Source organism: Cinclus cinclus, chromosome 9, assembly GCF_963662255.1.
Source record: "Cinclus cinclus chromosome 9, bCinCin1.1, whole genome shotgun sequence".
NCBI classification, from domain to species: domain Eukaryota; kingdom Metazoa; phylum Chordata; class Aves; order Passeriformes; family Cinclidae; genus Cinclus; species Cinclus cinclus.
In genome coordinates, this window is record NC_085054.1 from 1,324,795 (window position 1) to 1,343,893 (window position 19,099).

Genomic DNA, 19,099 nt, shown 5'->3' on the forward strand with positions numbered 1-19,099 from the left:
ATAGCCCTTCCCGTTCTTTCCTTGTGAGGCCAGTCAGGCACAGGTGATCTAAAGACAGCAATGTACTTCTAACACTTACTTGCTTTGGGTGCATCTGGTTTAGCATTTTTGTTTGGGTCAAGTGGCAGTTTTGAAGCAAATCTCCTGAAAGTTCTTACTTACCTACCTGGTTCACAGCAGAGTAGTTTCTGAATGCAAACTGACCTCTCAGTTGCAACCATGAACTACTGTTCTCCAATGTGCAGATCTTCTATCCATGGGACTGGACCTGTACCTCCACCAGAAGTGCTAATGGAATGGATATCAGGCTCTCATCACCAATGCTCTCCCCATACAGATGCACTGCTATTGGGTTATTTGATACTTTCCCTCACAACTTTGTCAGGACCCCCTCAAAAAGAATTTAAGTTAATTATTTTCTCCTGGTGCTTAGGCTACTGCATAGCGCCGCAGTGGCTCATGATTAACTTAGGTCCAAAACTAGTTAAGGAATGCAAAAATCTTTCAGAGAGCACATTTTAGGAGGAAGGTTGTATGATTGACAGGCAGAAGAATAGCCTAAATTTCATTCTTGGTATACTGACCAGATTTTCTCAAAACTCTTTAACTACAAAGTTAGATGATTCCTGCTGATGTTGGTAGCAATTTCCTTCCAAGGTAGCAAGATTAGAGACTCTAAGGATAGCTTTTGAACTGGAATTTTACCAGAATACTTTCTATCCTCAGTAAGAAGAATTCCTGGCTAATGGGGATCATTTAAAACTAATGCTGCTTCCCCAGCAACTGTGCAGTTCATGATAAGCCAAATGATCCCAAAAAGCTGCAGGTAAGTGTGTGGGAGCCATGGTGCCATGTACATTTCTAACACTGAATATATCCATCAAGCTAGCAAGGTACACAGTACACTTCAACCTACTCCTAAGTAATTACCAAGGAAAGGAGGAAATGAAATACTTCTATTGACTCTTATTTTTCACAGTAGTTAGGTTCACATAGCCTGAAAGTTAGCAGCAACGACAATTAAATTTCTATGTATGTGTCACAGCTGAAGAAATACTAAAATCAATGATCAGAAGAGTTAAAAAGAACTCTGTGAAAGAGTTATTAGTAAATGTTCTCATTATGTGGAATTACCACCTACCTTAAACAAGAGTCATTATTATTATCATCCTTAGACTTGAATAAGAATTGGCCTTTAAGACTCTCAAAACCTCAAGACAATTTCTGATATAATGTATATGACATGCCTTCTCTCCCCTCAGTAAAAACTAAGCAACTAGCAACTAAAAAACATGGGCAACTTGAGAAAGAGTCACTGGTTGCACAAATGAATAAACTCTGTTTTACCTAGATTGTAGCATGACTTCTGGGATTCTCAGGCTGTCCATGCAAAACCATATTTTGAGTTACTTGTTAACATCTTGAACTTCAATCACTTTGGCCAAAAATCTGAAGATGGCTGTGACTCATGATGTGAATCTTTATGTAAGTAAAATGAACTCTTGGCAAACATCTACCCTTGAAAATCAGATTGGAAAAAAAAAAAAGAGTCTATAGTTATTTACAAAACTAAGTAACACATTTTACCATTCTCCCTTAAAAAAGCTTCTAATGTCATTTTCAGCTTTATACCTGGTGCCAAATTTGGTGGAAGAATCACTTTCTTATCAGGAATCTACCCTTTCCTGTCTACAAATTTTGGTTCAATTGTTGCTACCTGTTATGACTGTTTACAGAATCTATCTCAGATTTTACCCCCCTTTTCATTCCAGGCTTTACCTAACCTGGGCTCCACTCAGGCTTGGGCCTGTGACTATACAGTAAGCAGAGACTGTGAAATAGGATTAAATATGATCTAATTTGAGGTCCTGATTTTACCATTTCTCACACTTAATATGCATATCTTTAGAGAAAACAATACTCCTAAAGTAAAAGATTTTTCCTCAGAGCTCGGAAATTGCATTTTAGTTATTAAAACCACTGGATTTACCTGAAAGTATCAGCAGACAGTGAGAAGAATTCATCAGTGACTTCAGCTGGAACAAGAACATCATTAAGCTAGCGGCATATCCCAAAAGTCCCTCTTGTTAAGTTAGAGAAGGCACAACATTTATACTACCTAGAAAAGACATGAGGTGTAAGTATAGTAAGGCTTTTTCTAAGACACAGGAGGCAAGACGAAACAAGAATTAATAAAAAAGGAGGCATTGAATCAATGTGTGTAAACACATTTAAAGAAAATTAAAACATATGCAGTATGTTTTAAAATCAAGATGTGAGTATATTTGCTTTACACTGCATTTTGCAGTTGCATTTTTTCCCATTGCATTTTTTTCCCAGCCTAAGAGCTTCATTATAGTTTTAAAGGCAAAATATGACTCGGGGTTGGTTTGCCAAAATGTGAATGAAACTTAGCAACAAGTACACAGTTGTATAAACAAATTATTTAATTATTTTTTTATTGTTTTCTAATATCACATTCATGCTGTAACAGCACAGACACGATAACCACTAAGCCTTTAAAAAAATCACCTAAGAATTACCTAGCAAAACATTTTCTCATCAATAGCTTTGCCTAAGCTTCATCAGTGGTAAAATTAATTATGATTTGCTATCAGTGTGAATGCATACTTGAAGAAATTAAAACTTTTCCCCCATTGCTCTCCCTGCCTTGTGAATTAGATGTTCATCACACAGGAAAATATGTCAGTTTTCATACTTCATCAGCCCTTTTCAACTGGTACAGGTGAACTACTTCTGGCTCCCTGCAGAACACATAATTTTAAGAGCTTCCCAAAATGCAATGTTTAGGTGCAAGTAGTGGCTTTTATAAGCTATGCTTCAGCACAGCTCCAAGACAGCTATGTTTTCAGCCAGTTTATGATACAAACTATGCCCACTGAGGAACAATTGTGTGCCTTAAGGATGGAGATGCAGTAAGATGAGTGTAAAAAAACCCAAAAACATTAAAATAAATATTGCAGGCACTTGCTAAAGCACATAGATGTTTTTGTCTATCTTACTTTTCTTAATTTGAGTGAACTGTTCTTGAAAATCTGTTCCTATCTGAAGCAGGTGCAGACAACACAGCAGTATCTTTGTACAGGGGAGTGCATCACACCTTCTTGAAAGAACACAGAAGCTTTTTTAAAACTTTCTATGCAAGCATTTTTACTGTAAAGCTTCCTTTTATCAACTGTCTTTTTTATTAGACATCAAGAAGTATCAAAACCAATTGCTCTTTTCCTCTATAATTCATGGTTCTCCACAAAAAAAAGCAGATACAGATGCTTCAGCAGCATCTAGAGATGCACAGTCAGAAAAATAAACAACCTTTTATTATCTTCTAGAGAATAATTTAACTAAACCCTCACTTAACTGTACCATACAGAATTCTGAAATCATCTTGTGGACAAACATACCATAAATACAACTTGTTCAGTGTTCCCTGTAGGTTTGATGCTTATGAATCTGAAAACCTTTTCCTGTGAAAGACTTCAGGTGTCAAAGGTCGTAACATAAAGGGAGAATGAAAAGGTTTTAAACCTTTGATGTCAGAAGACAATTAATTTGACAATAAATCTCTCTCTAATATTAAATATGTAAAATGTACCCTAGAAAGAACAAAGTTATTTGATATGTTATATGCATCTGTCTGTGTAAAAGGCTTCAGAGTTTCTGGTAGATGCAGACTTCAGCTATGACAGCATTGTGTTGTTCCCAAATAATTAAACCAATGATTAAACTTCGTATGATTTCACAAAATACAGGAAAGATCTGCAACATATTTCTCCATGAAGCAGTGATTCTCTCAGTTAAAACAGTGCATAGTAACTACCTTTTCTGTTGTCTTTAAATTAGTCTTCTTAGGTCAGTCTGTGTAGCACTGTGTGGATATGTAATAAGTTCTTGTGGTTGGTTTGGGGTTTTTCACCCCCTCTTTGTTGCAGTGACCTGATACGATGTTTTAAGTCCTTCATTACCTCACCGTCTCTTCTCTCCAGTACTGTTTAACATAAATGTTTCTTCAATGTGAATATGTCTTATCTTCTTTTAGTGTTACTTATTTTGCGACATTTTTTCACTGAAACAAAGCAAAATATCTGTGGTATATGTGTTTTGACGTTTTAAACATAAAATTTAGAAGTAAGCTAATGCAAAAAAAAAAGTTGAGCGGTATCTAGATCTGTCCCTCAATAAGCATTTCTTTGTGGTGAGTATGATAAATACCTCAATACCCTTAACAGAAGTTCTAGAGCTTTTCAAACATAGAATGCCAAATGTATATATTGTGTACATACATATATAAATTTCACATCCTTTAAGTAGAAACTCTGCCCTGTAGTCAGGCTTTTGCTAGTAGTTAAGAACTGGTTAAGGTAAGGAGGTTCTCTCTTATTTTCTTCCTTAATCAGTGATTACCAACAGGTGCCAAAAACATTCACTAGGGAATTAACTTTAGAAACCATGGATAAAGTACTACTCCCACAGAGTCTTACTGCCTTTAAAGGTAGTAACTGTAATTTTGAATAATCTTACATCCCCGGTGACTACCAGCTTGCCCAGCCCTACCCGTTCTATTTTCCATCTCATGTATAATCTCTTCCTCACCTCTTTCCTGTGCTTTCACCCTTGCTGCACTCCACCCCACCTTTCCCGAGGTCTCTACGTGGATAATCTCATTATAACCACGCTCGCACGAACTGTTCCAGAAGCTGCCCACGGCTCCCCTGCCTTTCCCGGGGCGCTCCCGTTCCCGCCCGCCGCGGGAGCCCCGCACCGGCACCGAGCGGCGCCGCGGCCGCCAGGGGGCGCTGCCGGCCCTGCCAGCGCCCGCCGGGCGCGGGGCCGTGAGGGGCAGGGCGGGAGCGGGAGCGCCCCGGGCCGGCAGCCGAGACCGCACAGCCTGCTTCGCTTCTGGCTCGTGTCTGAGAGCCGGAGGAATCCCAACGCGAGTCTCTACGCCTCGCACCCACTCTGCCGGCCCGCCGCCAGCAGCCTTAGGGTGCTCCTTACACCCGCAGCCCTCACGACCGGCGCTGGCGGCGTCCCCGTTCCTACCACGGCGCCTCCGCTTGAGGGCTGCGCAGGCTGCAGGGCGTTTAGCCTAAATCACCTCTTCCGCACGCTGCTTTTACCCTGGCACAGAGGCAGCCCGAACGTGCCTACAACACGCGCGGGAGAGCATTCCCGCAGCTGCTCTCGACAAGCGGCACATTCCCGCGCGGGTCCTCTTCGTCCAAGCCGCGCCGGGGCCGGCCAGGTGTTCTAAGTCCTCCTGCGCCGCCGCCCCGAGCGCCCGTCCGGGAGTCCCGCGGGCACGCCCCCCCCAAGGCCATTGGCTGCCGCTGAGCCTCCGGGGGGCGGCCGCGCCGCCGATTGGCCGAGCTCGCCATCCGTCAGCGCCGCCCGTCAACACGAGCCCGGCTCCTGTCACAACAGCGCGGGGCTGTGGCTGCACTTCCTGCGCGATCTCCGCGTCCCCCGCCCTGCTCCTCTGGCACCGCGGAGTCCCGTGCGGGCGCTCCTCCGCCCCCGGGACGGACATGGCTCTTCTGGGGAAGGCTGGCGCTGTCGTCGCCGTGCCGTGAGTGGAGCGCCCCGGGACGCCGTCCGTTCCTCAGTCCGTGCGACACCCCGGCCCTCCGAGCGCCCCGGAGAAGTTAACGCCGCTCGGCGGGGCGATGGCAGAGGCTGCCGGCGGCAGAGAGCAGCCGGCGGCGGGCCGTGCTCCTCCCGACGCCGCTTACCGTGCCGAAGAGGAGCCCGAACCGGCGTCGCTGGACGCTCCGGCGGCAGCCGGGGACAGGAGGCGGGAGCGCCGCAGCGGCGTTTCGGCCGTGGGTACCGCGGAGCGCTTTCCCGGTGGCAGCCTGGGGCCAGCGGCAGCGCCCGACCCCGACGCCTGCCTGCTGGAGGCGGCCAAGGCCACCCCGCGGAGGAGCAGCATCATCAAGGTAAGGTGTGCCGCGCCGCCGGGAAGTTTGCGCGGGTCCCGCCGCCGGGTTCCACAGGCTGAAGCCGCCCTTCGTGCGTCCCTGCCCGTGGGAGGAGGCCGGGGTGGGGTGGTGGGAGCCCTCCGGGGACGGGCTGCGCGCACCTTCGGCGCAGGTGGAGCGGCTGCTCCTCCGCGCAGCGCTGCTGCCCTGCCTGCGGCGGGCAAGGACGGCGGGGCCACGGCGCCGCCTCCCCGGAGCCCCCAGACCGAGCGGCTCCCCGGGGTCTGCGATGGGCTGCTGCTCCCGCCGCCGCTCAGAGGGGTCGGGGTCCCCCCCGCGCTCCTGCCTGGCCTGTGGGGCACCTTCCCGCCGAGTTGTAAAGTTTTTGTGTAGCGGCTCGTATCTGTTCTTATTTAATATTTATGAAGCTCCTGGAAGGCAGAATAAATAGCTTTTACAGTGCTGGCTTTCTCAGTTCTTGAGCAGCGAAATATGCGGTGTCACAAATTAACAGAAGGTGTGTTTGGAGACTGGCTGTAGTACGGGTTGTTGCGGAGCGGCACCGGGTGTTTAGCACCTTTACTGTGAAACTAACAGGTCGGGCGTGATCTTAGAGCCTCTGCCTTTGTTGTAGTCTGGTAAGGAAAATTATTTTTTGATTATGTTAATTCTTTTTTTAAAAATAAACTTTTAAATTCAATGGCATCTTCTTGTAAGTATGTAGGCTTAATCGCTAGTTTCTGTGGAACCGATGAATGAAATCTCCTGGGCGAACTTAATTTAGCATATGGTCACACGTGATCCTCTTGTTAGTGATTTGCGCTTGGAAGGCATCGGGAGAACAGAGGAAAATAAGACTTCTCATCTGTAAATGTGTGAAGGCACTGGGTAGAGCTCTACCTCAGTTCTGGAAGCTCAGGACGCATGCTTAGCTCTTGCAGCTTAGTATGTCTATTCAAAGAAAGAACAGGCACTCGAAATACTTGCTTTTTGCATTTTGAACCTTTAAACGTTCAGAGGAGACCGAGGTAGTTAAATGTAAAAGAGCCTCGAGGGCCCTTTGCAAGTTTCACGTTGAAATATTAATCCATGAAGTCCAGCGAAATATTAAGGGTGGTAAAGGCATCCACTGACTGTGATGGGAATGCTTCCAGTCTGAAGTTGCATCAGTATGTAAATGCTTTACTAAATCAGGACCAAAGTTCTGTAACTGTACTGGTATGGAGATGATGGTTTCTCTTAAAATTGTGTGAGGGTTTCAAAAATTGAAAATACGCAGTCCTGGGTTTCAGTTAAAAATGTATCATTCTTTATACAGACTATACCAGTTCCATGTGTTAGATATGTTTTAATGTCATAAATGGTGTATAATTGTTAATGACTGAGTGGTGCATTTTCACCACAGGTTGATAGCTTGATATTGATAATTTAGCACATCTGATAATGATCACTCTTCTAACTGGAGGAAGTTTCTTGAGACATATCCTAGGATGGTATTTATAAGGAGAAAGATTCCTGACAGAGATAATAAAGTATTAATGTTCTTACACAAGGAACTGTGTAAGATTATACATCTGAGAATACTGAAATACTGTCTAAACTCAGTTTCCTGTGCTTAGGAGTGGTACATTCAGACTGGAGCAGATGCATAGAAGGATGGCTAGGATGGGCTGATAAGGTCTCTGAATTGAATATTAGGAGGGGAAATACAGATTTCGTGGACAAAAGCAAGGGATTCCTATGCATACCTCCAGTCTGGAAACTAGAAATTTATTCTGGGCCCTGTAAGGGTTTGGAATGGTCTTATGAGTGGAATGAAAAAATATCAGCATTAACCTTGAATTTAATTGTTAAATAGATGGTGTAAATTAGATAACATGGCTGTGTCTGATAGCAGGTGTCTAAACTTGAGAATTCACAGGCTGTGCATCTCTAAGGCACAATGCTGGGACCCCATACAGAACATTGCATTTCTTTCCCCATAAGGTTGTTCCAGTGGTATCTGAAAGTGTTGTAAATCAGTTTTCTTTTGGTATCATACTAGGAAATACTATTAACTTGGGGTAGAAATTAAATAATGCATTTGTCTGCATTTTCAGAAATTTCTAATGTCCTAGGACATATTCATCACGTGTTAAATGCAAATTTTAGCTGGAATTAAGTTAAAACCCTCCAACTTACTTTACATTTTTTTCTGTTTTCAGAACTTCAGCATGCAGCATTTGTGCTCAAGCATTGTATGTTTTACAGGGAAATTAATTTTATAATGATTTATTATATTTATTTTACTCTAAAATGTCTGTAAGTTCATATAAATCTGTAGTCAAAATAGTATTCTATTGCTTCCTCTAAGGTGATCTTATCTGCTGAAAAAATGTGACTTTAGAAAGCAAAGGAAGTTGCACAGTAAGGACAAGGTCTAACTCTGCAGGAGTTGAACACACTTGCTCTATTTTCCCATTTCTCTCCCAGCTATTTAAAGGTGTACTTTAAACACAAGTGGTCTTGCTCAATTAAGCAAAAAGTTAAAGTTCTGTAAATTTAGATGGTCAGAGTGCACTTCTAACAGCATTTTTTCCCCCAGCTGTCTTTTGGAACTCTGCAAGTCTCAAGGTTAGTGTCTGAGAGTTCAATTCCAGTGGAAGCCAGACTTGCTTCCATTGGAATGTTCTGGCACCTACAGGATAACTGTGAAGTACAAAGACTGAACAGGGACTTGCTTTGAAAACCTTCCCTGCAGCAAATTCCACTTGACACATATTACAAGTAGAATATGAACACTTCTAAATCATCTTCATGTGGTCTATATTTGGCTTCTGAAACAAGAGAACTCATTTTTATAAAAAGAACAAAGTGTAGCCAGAAGATTTTTATTCCCATTTTGCTTTGTTGATGTTCACAGCTTTATAAATTGAGGTAAATGTAAAGTAAGTTTCATGAGAAATAGTTGAAGCTGTGCTTGTGCATTACATTGTTTCACTAAGGTACATTAGTATTTTTTTAGGTTTTGTGGTGGGGTGTTTTTTTTTTTTGTTTTGTTTGTTTGTTTTATTGTTTGTTTTGTTTTTTGTTTTCGCTTGTGAATAAACCAGGGTCAGTTGTCTGTAAGTAAAATAGTAATTGCAACCACTTTTAGGCCAGGAGAGTGGAAGACAGTGCTTGGAGAACTGGATTTCTGCTTTCTTTACATGTAAAGCCTTCCTGTGTGGGGGGCTCTAAGCAGAGTTAACAGATGTTGTTTTCCTTCTGGCATGTCCCTTCTGCCATTGCCATGTATGAGCACTTTAATAAATGAGTAGGAAGGCTGTGTAATTTGTTATGTAATGCTACTGAAATACTTTGACTTTCTACCAAAATATTTCCCTGTCAATTCTTATCAGGCTTCTCTCTCTGCTTTGTTTGCATGCAAGACAAACTTTTGGGATCGTGTGTTTGTTTTCTTCCTGGATCTTTGTTTTAAGATACCATAGCAGATAATGCAGCAGACTGTGCCCATGAAATGAACTTGAAGTAGCAGGTGCAGACTCTCTGAACTCCAGAGACTTTAACTTCAGTCACAGTAGAGATGTGAGACCTTTCACTGAAGTTTTTCCAAAGGCTATTTGCCTGCTTCATGCAGATATTTATTTTTTTTTCCCTTTAAAAGTCAGTTGAGTTGTCCTTGCTCATAATAACACTACTAGCCTAAGAACTGCAAGTTTTAGGGTTTTGCAATTGAATTAATCAGTGGAAGCGTATCAAGGTAGCCAGCTGTCTTATTTCAAGACTTGTATTTATGCTTGTGACATTTTCAGCTGTAAAAAACAAACCTGCAATAAAGGCAATGAGGCTTAGTTTCTCTCAGTTTGTTTTGATGTGCAGTGGCAGAATTTAAGTATTTTAAATACATGCTATATCTGTGTATGCAATGTTAACTATTTAAGATTTTCAGAAGATGGTTTTTCAGGATGGTAATGATTCTCCAGTAGCTTTTACCTAGATTTGTTTTGTGAGCTTGCATTTAGGCACTTGCTGCTTAATAATCTAAAACCATGACTGTGTACAATTCATTAAAGTTGATTAACTACTTGATAGCCCAATGCTGATTTTATCATAACTGCATTCTTTGACTTATATATGCACCAGAGAAAAAAAGATGACTACTTGAGATTTTATTAAATCATGTGGTAGAGCCTATAAAGATATTTAGAAGGTCAAGAATGGCATGTCTAGCCATGCAAAGATTGCTACAAAGTGGAAAATTCACCAGATAGGTAACTGGTGGGTGATACTTTTAGGTATGTAAATTCCCAGACACTGTGGGAAACAGGGAACTGATTCTTGCTCTCCTTCACAGAATGAAGTCAGGAGACAAAACAGTGATAGTTCTTTAGCAAGTGGTGGAAAGTAAGTGACAATAATTCCTGATGCAGCATGTGAGTAAATGATGCACTTTGCAGCCCCAGAAATCCATACAGTCAGACATGCAAATGGGTTTGAGCAGGTTTGAAGTGACAGATTGATGAAGAGAGCTTCATGGTGCACCAAAAGCATCTGGCTTAGAAAGTTCCTAAACTTACAAGCGCTTGAACTCTGGGAAGCCACAGCAGAGAATCAATCACTTCGTGCTTCTTTGCTTCTTATGTCTCTCCAGGTATATACTTGTCTTGGGATTCCAGCCTAGGTTGATCTGTCTAACTCTTATCTGTTAAAAAAACTTCAATGAATTGTTAAGAGACCAGGAAAACTGGTTTCCATTATTGCTAGTATAAAGTTTCCTTGAAAAGTAAAGAATCTTCTTGGTTGATTAATTTATTTTTTAGTATTAATGTTTGTCAGCTTCACAGAAGAGAAGCCGTTTGAAGATATTTTTTGGCTTGCTATGGCATAGCTGTTTATATTGTCATAACACTGCACCTATATAACATACAACACTGTTTTTCCTTAAGCATCTATTCAGGACAACTTTGGACTGAACAAGCACTGGTTTTAGATCAGCTTTTGTCCAATGAGTCCTATCCAGTAGTTGGTATCAGTGAAGATGGACAGTTTTTCTTCGAGCTGTTGCATTTATCACTGAGATGGATTCTTGTGGGGAGCAGTAGAGTTTCAGACTGGGCCTTAACCTCCATCTCTTCCCTCTTTGTTCTTGAAGCAACAGCAGTACATCCAGTATGGCTGTGCCTAAGTTTGTAACACTCTAGTGAGAAGGATTTAGGTCTTGTGGAATTTGTGTCAAGCTGTCAATAATAGTTATCATAGCAATAGAAACCACTTTATATAAAATGATTCAGGTGCAAGATCGGGGCATATGGGTCTTGTGAAACTGTCTGAAAGGCTCGTCTGGCTAAAAGTCTCCTAAAAGATAATGGGTGCCTTTACACTGACTTGTCTAAACTTTATTACTTGAAAAATTTTCAACAAACCCAAACAATCTATGTCCAGGCCAAACTTCTTCCTTTGAAGTTTATAGCAAACTTGTCTGCTAACTATTCTAGAGTTAGTAGTCTGTATTTCTCGTCCTTTGGTTCCACTTGGCACAAAGTGTAACATATGACCCGTGGTCTCTGTGGGTACAGGTAGATAAAGCATTGTGTTTGAGGTGTCTTTCCATACCAGTTCATAATAGTCAAGGTGATTTGAGTGTCTTGCACTGAAATTACTGAAAGGTGACCTTTCTGTAGGATAACAGCAAGTCCAGTGGTCTGCAAACACAAGTTTTGGCAGGTCTTTTCAGGAAGTTGTTTGATAGGTTTTCTAGGTAGGAGCTGTTAATAAGAGCTGGGAATAAGAGATGAAGTTGGTGACACTGATTTGCTTTTAAACTATATGCATAAAGACTTTTGTGCAGAAGTGCATAAATAATGATAAAAATAATATTCTGATCAAGTAATTGGGCTGATGGACAGAGCAGTGGTGGAGCTTCTATTGCTTTCCAAACGTATTAAGCAGCTGTTAATAAAACTGAGTTTTCGTATCTGTGTGGAGATGCAAATCCTGCTTCTCATGCTAATATTTTATTCATTTTGTACTTCTGCTGAGATCATCACCATCTCTAACAAAAATGTTTTAATTGAGTTAATGGTATATATTTTTTTTTCTGTTCTTCCTTACAGTAGATGTGAAAATGCAAACAGTTACTGTAGGACCAATAATACATCTTCTGTGATGAAACATTTAGCTGGTCGTTCTTGTAAACTTAACATATTTGATTAGTAGGTGTAATTTCTGGTGATATTGGGTGATTTTTCTAAGATATGAGGAAGGATGATTAATGTTACTTTCAATAGCACATGTATTTTAGTTTTTTTTTTTTTTTTAGCTAATGTGACTTTCAGACTTCATTAAAAAATAAGTGCTACAAATGGTTAAATACCTTACTAAATACTAACAAGTTCTGAAGACTCAAAGATCTTTATGTATAGGTTAGGAAATGTGTTTACAATCAAAGCCTTGTTCTTAAATCTTTCTGTATCATGAATATTCTGGGTTTGAAGCCTACTTATGTAGAATCCTGTTTTCTGGAGGAGTCTTATGTCTAAAGTTTGCATTTTAAAATTATTATTAACCCCCTTCTTGAAATATGTTCAAATTGCTGAGATTATTGTAATATCTTAATTTAGTCATGGTTCGCTGTTTAATGTGTATTTATTAAGCTGAAAATCTCTGACCATTAAGACTCTGTTCAGGCCCTAAATGAAATGAGCTGGAATCAAACTGAGGTAACAATATTCCTCTTCTTCCAGAGCCACTTAGATTAACGAAATTAGCCTTGGGATTATTATTTGAGGCAGCATGCATCAGGTATTGTTATTGTGGCATGCCTATTTGAAGGTGTATCACAGTTTAAAGGTAACTGACACCAAAGTATTACTGTACTGAGGGGCTTTTTAAAAATACATTCTAGCTATAAATGTAAAGATTTGATTCTCCTCCTGAGCTGCCTGCTCAGGGATGTGCTGGCACACCATGTTTTAGATAATCCCAGCAGAAGCAGCTACAGAAAGCATTCATTAGAGTCATATTGAATTTTCCTCGGAGGCTCTCTATCCTGCTGGATCCTGGTTGACCTTCGGGTTGACCTGTGTTATGCTGCTTTGGTACTTCTTGAAGGAGTAAAAGGAGCATGTGTTTTCTGCCCAGTTCCTGTTTCAGAGATTTGCTCTGTGAAAAGTGGCAATGTGTTCGAATACTTCAAAGTTGTCCTGAGTTGATTTGTGTGGGTGTAAATGGCTGTAGAAGAAGCAGAGTGGTCTGTCATCAGGACTCAAATTATCATTGTTCATTAGATGCTTGTTTTGGTAGCTGGGATACAACTTCTGAATGGGCAATAAGAATCTCAGTTGGACATCTGTTCAGTATGAAGCTGGCTGCTCAGTTGCATACCTTTCAAATAAGTCTAGAATTAGGTAAGGTGCAGTGCTCAGCATTTATTATATTATGGACCCTAAGTCTGTTAAGTTAATGCTGAATGGTGATTCTTCCAGAGTAATTTGGACCTAAATACCTGTATTGTACTACAGGTGGACTCAGTGTGTTTTTAGTTTGTTAGATGGGTATGATGAATTACTAATTTGTGTTGCTTGTAGGCTGTGAAAAAATTTTATGCTATTTCACTCTTTTGGATAGTTTGGAGGGCAAATACAACAGAAAAGGGAGTTCCTCAAGTAAAATGCAGGGTGCAGTTATGGTATAAGATGCCTGCTGCTCATGGACATGTCAATGTCCATCTTGCTTTTGTGTTTACTGGTGGACTTTTCTCCGTTTTGTGCTGATGCATCTCCTAAAGAGCATCTGTTTAAAAACCAGTCCAGAAGAACAAGCAGCCAGGCAAAAACTTCTGCCAGCAGTATTGATGAAGAAGATTCCAGGAGTTTAAGAAATTCTGTTATATTGGATCCTACTGCAGTCAATGCATTTTGATGATAGCTGTGCTTTGGAGACTGCCCAAGAATGACAGCTACACCATGCTTGTAAGAAAAAGGCAGGAAGTAAATAGCAATAGGAGGTAAAACTCCTTGATCAGTAATCAGATGCTAGTGCTTGAGTACACCAGGAAAGCCACAGGACAGAGCAGGGTGAGAGCATGTCTAGAAACTTGAGTGAAATTCAGAGAATTGGATTATATGTAATCAGAGTGCTGCTGAGAGCAGAGGCTGTCACGGGGAGCAGAGAAGGCTGAAATAAAACCAGGCAACCTGGCTGGGAGGTTGGGCCCTGGAGTCAGGAGTCAGCCAAGAGTGCACAAGCAGGGCAGGGGTGAGATGAAGGACCAGGACTCGAGGAGGAATTTTGAGCACAGCCGTGCGGATCATGTTTGCAGATGCAGCGCTGAGCTCCCCTGCAGGGAAAGTCACACGGGACAGAAAAATTTGTGTGTTACCTGGGCTGGGTTGCTCTGGTTTTGAGGTCTTTTGGGCATGTACCATGCTAGAGGCGTGTAGGTGTTTAAGGGGACTGGCAGCTGCGTGATGTCAGGTTTGGGGATGGAGTGAGGAGTCTGGAAAAGAGCACAAGGTGGCTGCCAGGAGGCCAGAGGGGTTTTTTGCCACAAACATTTATGGCAGCTCTGGTTGAAAAAACAGTGGCAGGATGGTTGAGGGCTGCCTTGGTCCTGCTCCTGTCAGCTTGGTGGTGATTGCTTGCATCTCTCTTTGCTTAAGTGAAGGTTCCTGCCTGTTTGGGCATCACTGTGAAGCTTGCCATACCCCTGTAGCATTTAGGCAAGTTTACCTTTGTATATTGATATCTCAGTGATGTTTTAGTTATCTTTTCATTGCTGGGATGATTTTTTGAGAAAACAGATGTTCTTGGGGGATTCTGTCAGTTTTAGCCTATTTGCATAGAAGAATGAAAAGCATTATTTTTACTTAAAGTTTTCTCTTGGACACAAAATACATTATGGGCAACACTTATCATAAATGTAGATGAGTTCTGGGTTCTCACATTTAATTTTTTTATAAGCTGTAGTTTTGCTTGGAAGACCCATGTAATTATTTTGTTGCATTATAAAATCAAATTAAAACAACAACTTCCATGAGTATCTGACTAGAAGTTACATTTGCACAGCTAGAGGGTTCACCGCTGAACTCTGAGCGAGAGCCATCAGGAGAAAGCACTGTGAATGGATTACTGTAAGATCTTTCCTCTTTTTCCAGATGGGATTATGTAGGAGGTTATTACATTAATTTAGTACTTTTATTAAACTGTTACATTTGCTATGTTGGAGTATGACATACCTCCAGGCTACCTCATGTAAATACTGTAATAAAAATTCTCCGAGCGCTGGCTAAAAATTAGATGTTGGAATTAATGAAACATAAGAAAAAGACTTTGTGCCAACACTTTGTGTTCAGTGGTAGATGGAGCCCCATCCCCCAGACTGCCTGGGAGTTGCACAGCCTTCATTGGGAATGGAGCCTTCATGTGCTGGAGCTGGCCTTGCTCTGTGGGTGACAGCCAAGCCTTGGCATGGGGTAAGGACAGGTTTGTTCTGGGATGTACACATGGATGTGTCCTGAAGGAAGGCTTGTCTTCTAGTGTTATGTAAGATCAGTTGTATTTGTGTATGATTTGGAAATGCAAGTCATGGTATTCGTGTAGCTTGTGAATTTCTTGCCCAGTGTTATGATTCACAGTGGCAGTTGCTCCCTAAAGCAATGCAGATTTTCAGTATAAACAGTGCTTCTGTGGTCTGAAATCAGTGGCAATTTTCCCATTGCCATCAGTGGAGGAGGGATTGGACTGAACACAAATACCCAATCACTAAACCCTGTTATTTTACCTCACAATTTTATTTTTCAGGCTCTTAAAATGTGATTGCTATGCTGATTCTACTTTGATCTAGGCAAGGTTCGTTTGGCAACATAAAGTTTATATTACTTTAAATATCAGCGCTAATACTGCTGAAGAGTTAATTCTGGGGATTATTTCTAGGTAAGTTTTTCTCATTAGAAGCACAAAAAAGACTAAGTTGGTATTGGAACTGAGAAAAAAAATTAGAGATGACTTTACTCCCAGTGAATACATTTGTTTATTGTTTGCTTGGCAGTGCTGCTGGAGCATCTGTGTGCTGAATGCAGATTTACAATTCTATTCATCTTCAATACCTTTTTGCTACCTCTTTATGGATGAAAGGGAGGTACTCTCATACATAGTAGTGAGATATGCTACTCTGATCGACTGGGCTAGTGCTTAGAAGTGAGTGATTTCAATGGACTGATCCAAATCTCTGATTGATGTTGAGATCAAATTGGAGCCTGTTTGTGGACTTCAGAACATTCTCCTGGTGCCCTTAGTTGTCAAAGGTTACCTTGGTTGTGTTCCCTGCAGCAGTACCTTCCAACTTTGAAGATTAAAAAAAAAATAACTGTTACAACTACTTTTTTTTTACCTTCTCATGCTGACCATAGATTACATAGAGCAGTCCAAGGGCCATGCTATCTTTCTGCAGGAGAAGCTGGGTTGCAGTAGTAGATGGGGGGGCCTGGGACACTGGAAGGTGAGTGAGTTAATAAACTTCGTTTTTGCCTGGGCTCAGCAGCTCTGCTGGGAGGGGCACGGGTGTGGGGAGCAGGTAAAGCTTAAGGGATAGGAAAAAAGGGTGATCTGATGAGATGTGGTTAACATCCTCATTTGCATTGACCAGAGCAGAGAGTGTAAGGATGTCCCATGAGCTGTGAAATGCTGACATACAAGCAGCTGTGATAAAATCTTGTGACTTTGCCCGAAGAGCTCACCTTTCTGAGCGCTAATGGGAGGTATTGTGTTTAGATGTGGGCTGGGGCTGGCTGGATGATCCCGTTTACCAGGAAGAGATGAGACTGAGAAAGAACAGGGAGCCTGTTAAACGGGACAATGCAGAGCAGAGAACTGAGATGTTGGGAAGCTGCACCTTTTACCTGCTTGTGGCAGTGCCTGTGATGTCTGGGAAGAGAGCAATTCTGTTCCTTTTGAAATTATCAAGACTTAAATCATGACAAATAAAAAACGCTGGAGCTTAAGAATACACTGTTATGCTGTATAGCAGTGCCCTTGCCTTCCAAGTATGGAGGACTGCACGTTTTTCTTGGCTTACTTGAGAAAATTGGCATAAAGCTGGTGCCTGGCTTGCACACAACCCGGCTCTGCAAAGAGGAAACTATCTCATTTCAGACCAGCTTTCAACTTCTGTGATGATATACAGCTCTCAGCTTGAATGAACAGCTACCTATATCCTACTGCAAGTGCATTTGGCATAGTGTTTAGAAATTTGAGGATTTGAAAGGAACAGTGTGGGCACAGTGTTCTGTTCCTCAGGAGAAGAAAGATCAGCTTTCTAACCTAAGAAGGTTGCAGCATTTTCTGTCTGCTTTCAACAGTTCTGAGGCAAAAGATAGTACCTTGCTGAAATCCACCGTTGGTAGGGTATAGTTCAGAACTTTGTATTTCATTTGAAATGCCATTTAGTTTGTTTATTAATCTGTACGCCTACTCAAGGATGGCAGAATATCTCTCACCTGTATTGTGGCATATTGCAGCCAGGAGCACACACATTGCACAGTTCTCCAAATACTACTCAAGGAAAACTCTGAAGTGTTTGTGTCTGGATACCTGTGTGTTCTAAAGAACATAATTCCTACTTGCTCAGTTTATTACCTTCTCCTTCATCTATGTATATAAGTATTGTATATACTTTGTATGATAATAGAAAGTCACAGAATGTGTTAATTGACTTTTTATGCACTAAATTTAGCATTATTGCATAATTTTAGCAGTGGTAAATTGTAGTATTTTTTCCTTGCATGAATCCAAAAAGTTAATGTAATAGTTATTGGAACATAAAACTTCTTTTCAAAAGTAAGAAAAGGCTGTTTTAAATCAGTATTGCAGCAGAAGTATGTGAATAAGAAGGTCAAGTATGTTTTACCCTGCTAAATAACTTGCATATATTGGAAATATTTCTTTTAATCTCCTGCTTTCTTGGTATCCTGTAAATACAAGTTGGAATGGTTTGTTTGGAAGGTTTTTTTAAAAAAGATTTTGCATGGACAAGTCTCAAGTTTTGAACTGATGGTCATCAGAAGGTAGCTAAAACTAAAGCTGATAGTAGAGTGCCTATATAGTGAATTGCATTAGGTCTTAAATATAGGATTATATTTAATTAACAGGTTTTTTTGTAGCTGGTTGTCATGTCTGCCTGTATTTTAGTGGTTGTTCAAAATGCATTTGCTCTTAATCAACTTTGTATGTTTCTAAGTAGGAGTTATCTGAATCCATGAAGTGCATTTGGGTATAACCTTGTATTGCCCCTTTGGGTTTATTATGCTCAAGTAAAGTAATTAATAGATGAATGCAAATATGAAATTTAATTATATGAAAGAGCAATGTTGTAGAAAAGATGTAAACATGCTGCGTGTTTGTATAACTCAGTATCATCAGTTGCTTCTTAGGGGACTTGGCTGCTCATTAATCTCTGCACCAGATTTTGTTGAGGTACAAATCTTGAAGACTTCCTCCTTCTTTCATGTTTTTGAAAATACAGTGGCTTTTGTTTTTCATTTGGTTTGGTGCTTTTTTGTTTTATTTTGGTTGGTTGTGGTTTGTTTTAACTTTTTTTGCTTTTACTGTTTTACCACTGCAGATATTATATTTGTTTTGCTTGCTGTATAAAAGATTTTACTACATCAAGGAGGTGTCTGGGGTATCTGTCATGCTTGGCTGTATGGGTAGTGGCAGTTCCATTGCAATTACAGTTTTAAAACCCTTTAAAAAGAGGCTGGAGAGGCTAACCTCAGGAGCATTCAAGACTCAAGACATCAGGGAGGTATTTAGCATCCTTCTGGAAAGACCTGAGATGGCTGGACCCATAACAGCTGTTAAATGAGCTTCTAATGATGTCAGATGAGCCACTAAGAACCAAAGAATGCCAGGCTTCTCTTTTCCGTGGTGATTTAGTGCTCAATAGCAGTAAAATAATCCAGGCAATGCATCAGGGAGAATTGCTGCTTTTCTCAAGTGGTTCTTTAACTTTTAAGATAAGGTTCATGGTGTTTCCAGTGATAATAATGATTAATGCTTCTTTTGCTGTTGACTGCTCTAGGGTTTGTTTCTTGGTAGTTTATGCACTATATGTGAAGTATAGCACTGTCTCTCCCAGCAGGTCACTTCCAGCCATGCCTTACTGCTTAATTAATTGAGTC

At 41.1% G+C, this 19,099-nt stretch overlaps 1 protein-coding gene across 1 annotated transcript in view; it reads left to right on the top strand.

Annotated features, from left to right (window-relative positions):
* The first annotated feature begins 5,684 nt into the window (after window positions 1–5,684).
* Window positions 5,685–19,099, top strand: part of PLCL1 (phospholipase C like 1 (inactive)) — a 180,181-nt gene continuing 166,766 nt past the window's right edge. Inside the window, exon 1 of the mRNA XM_062498415.1 lies at window positions 5,685–5,957. Within this exon, the coding sequence (XP_062354399.1) occupies window positions 5,685–5,957 (273 nt within the window). The remainder of the gene's footprint in view (window positions 5,958–19,099) is intronic.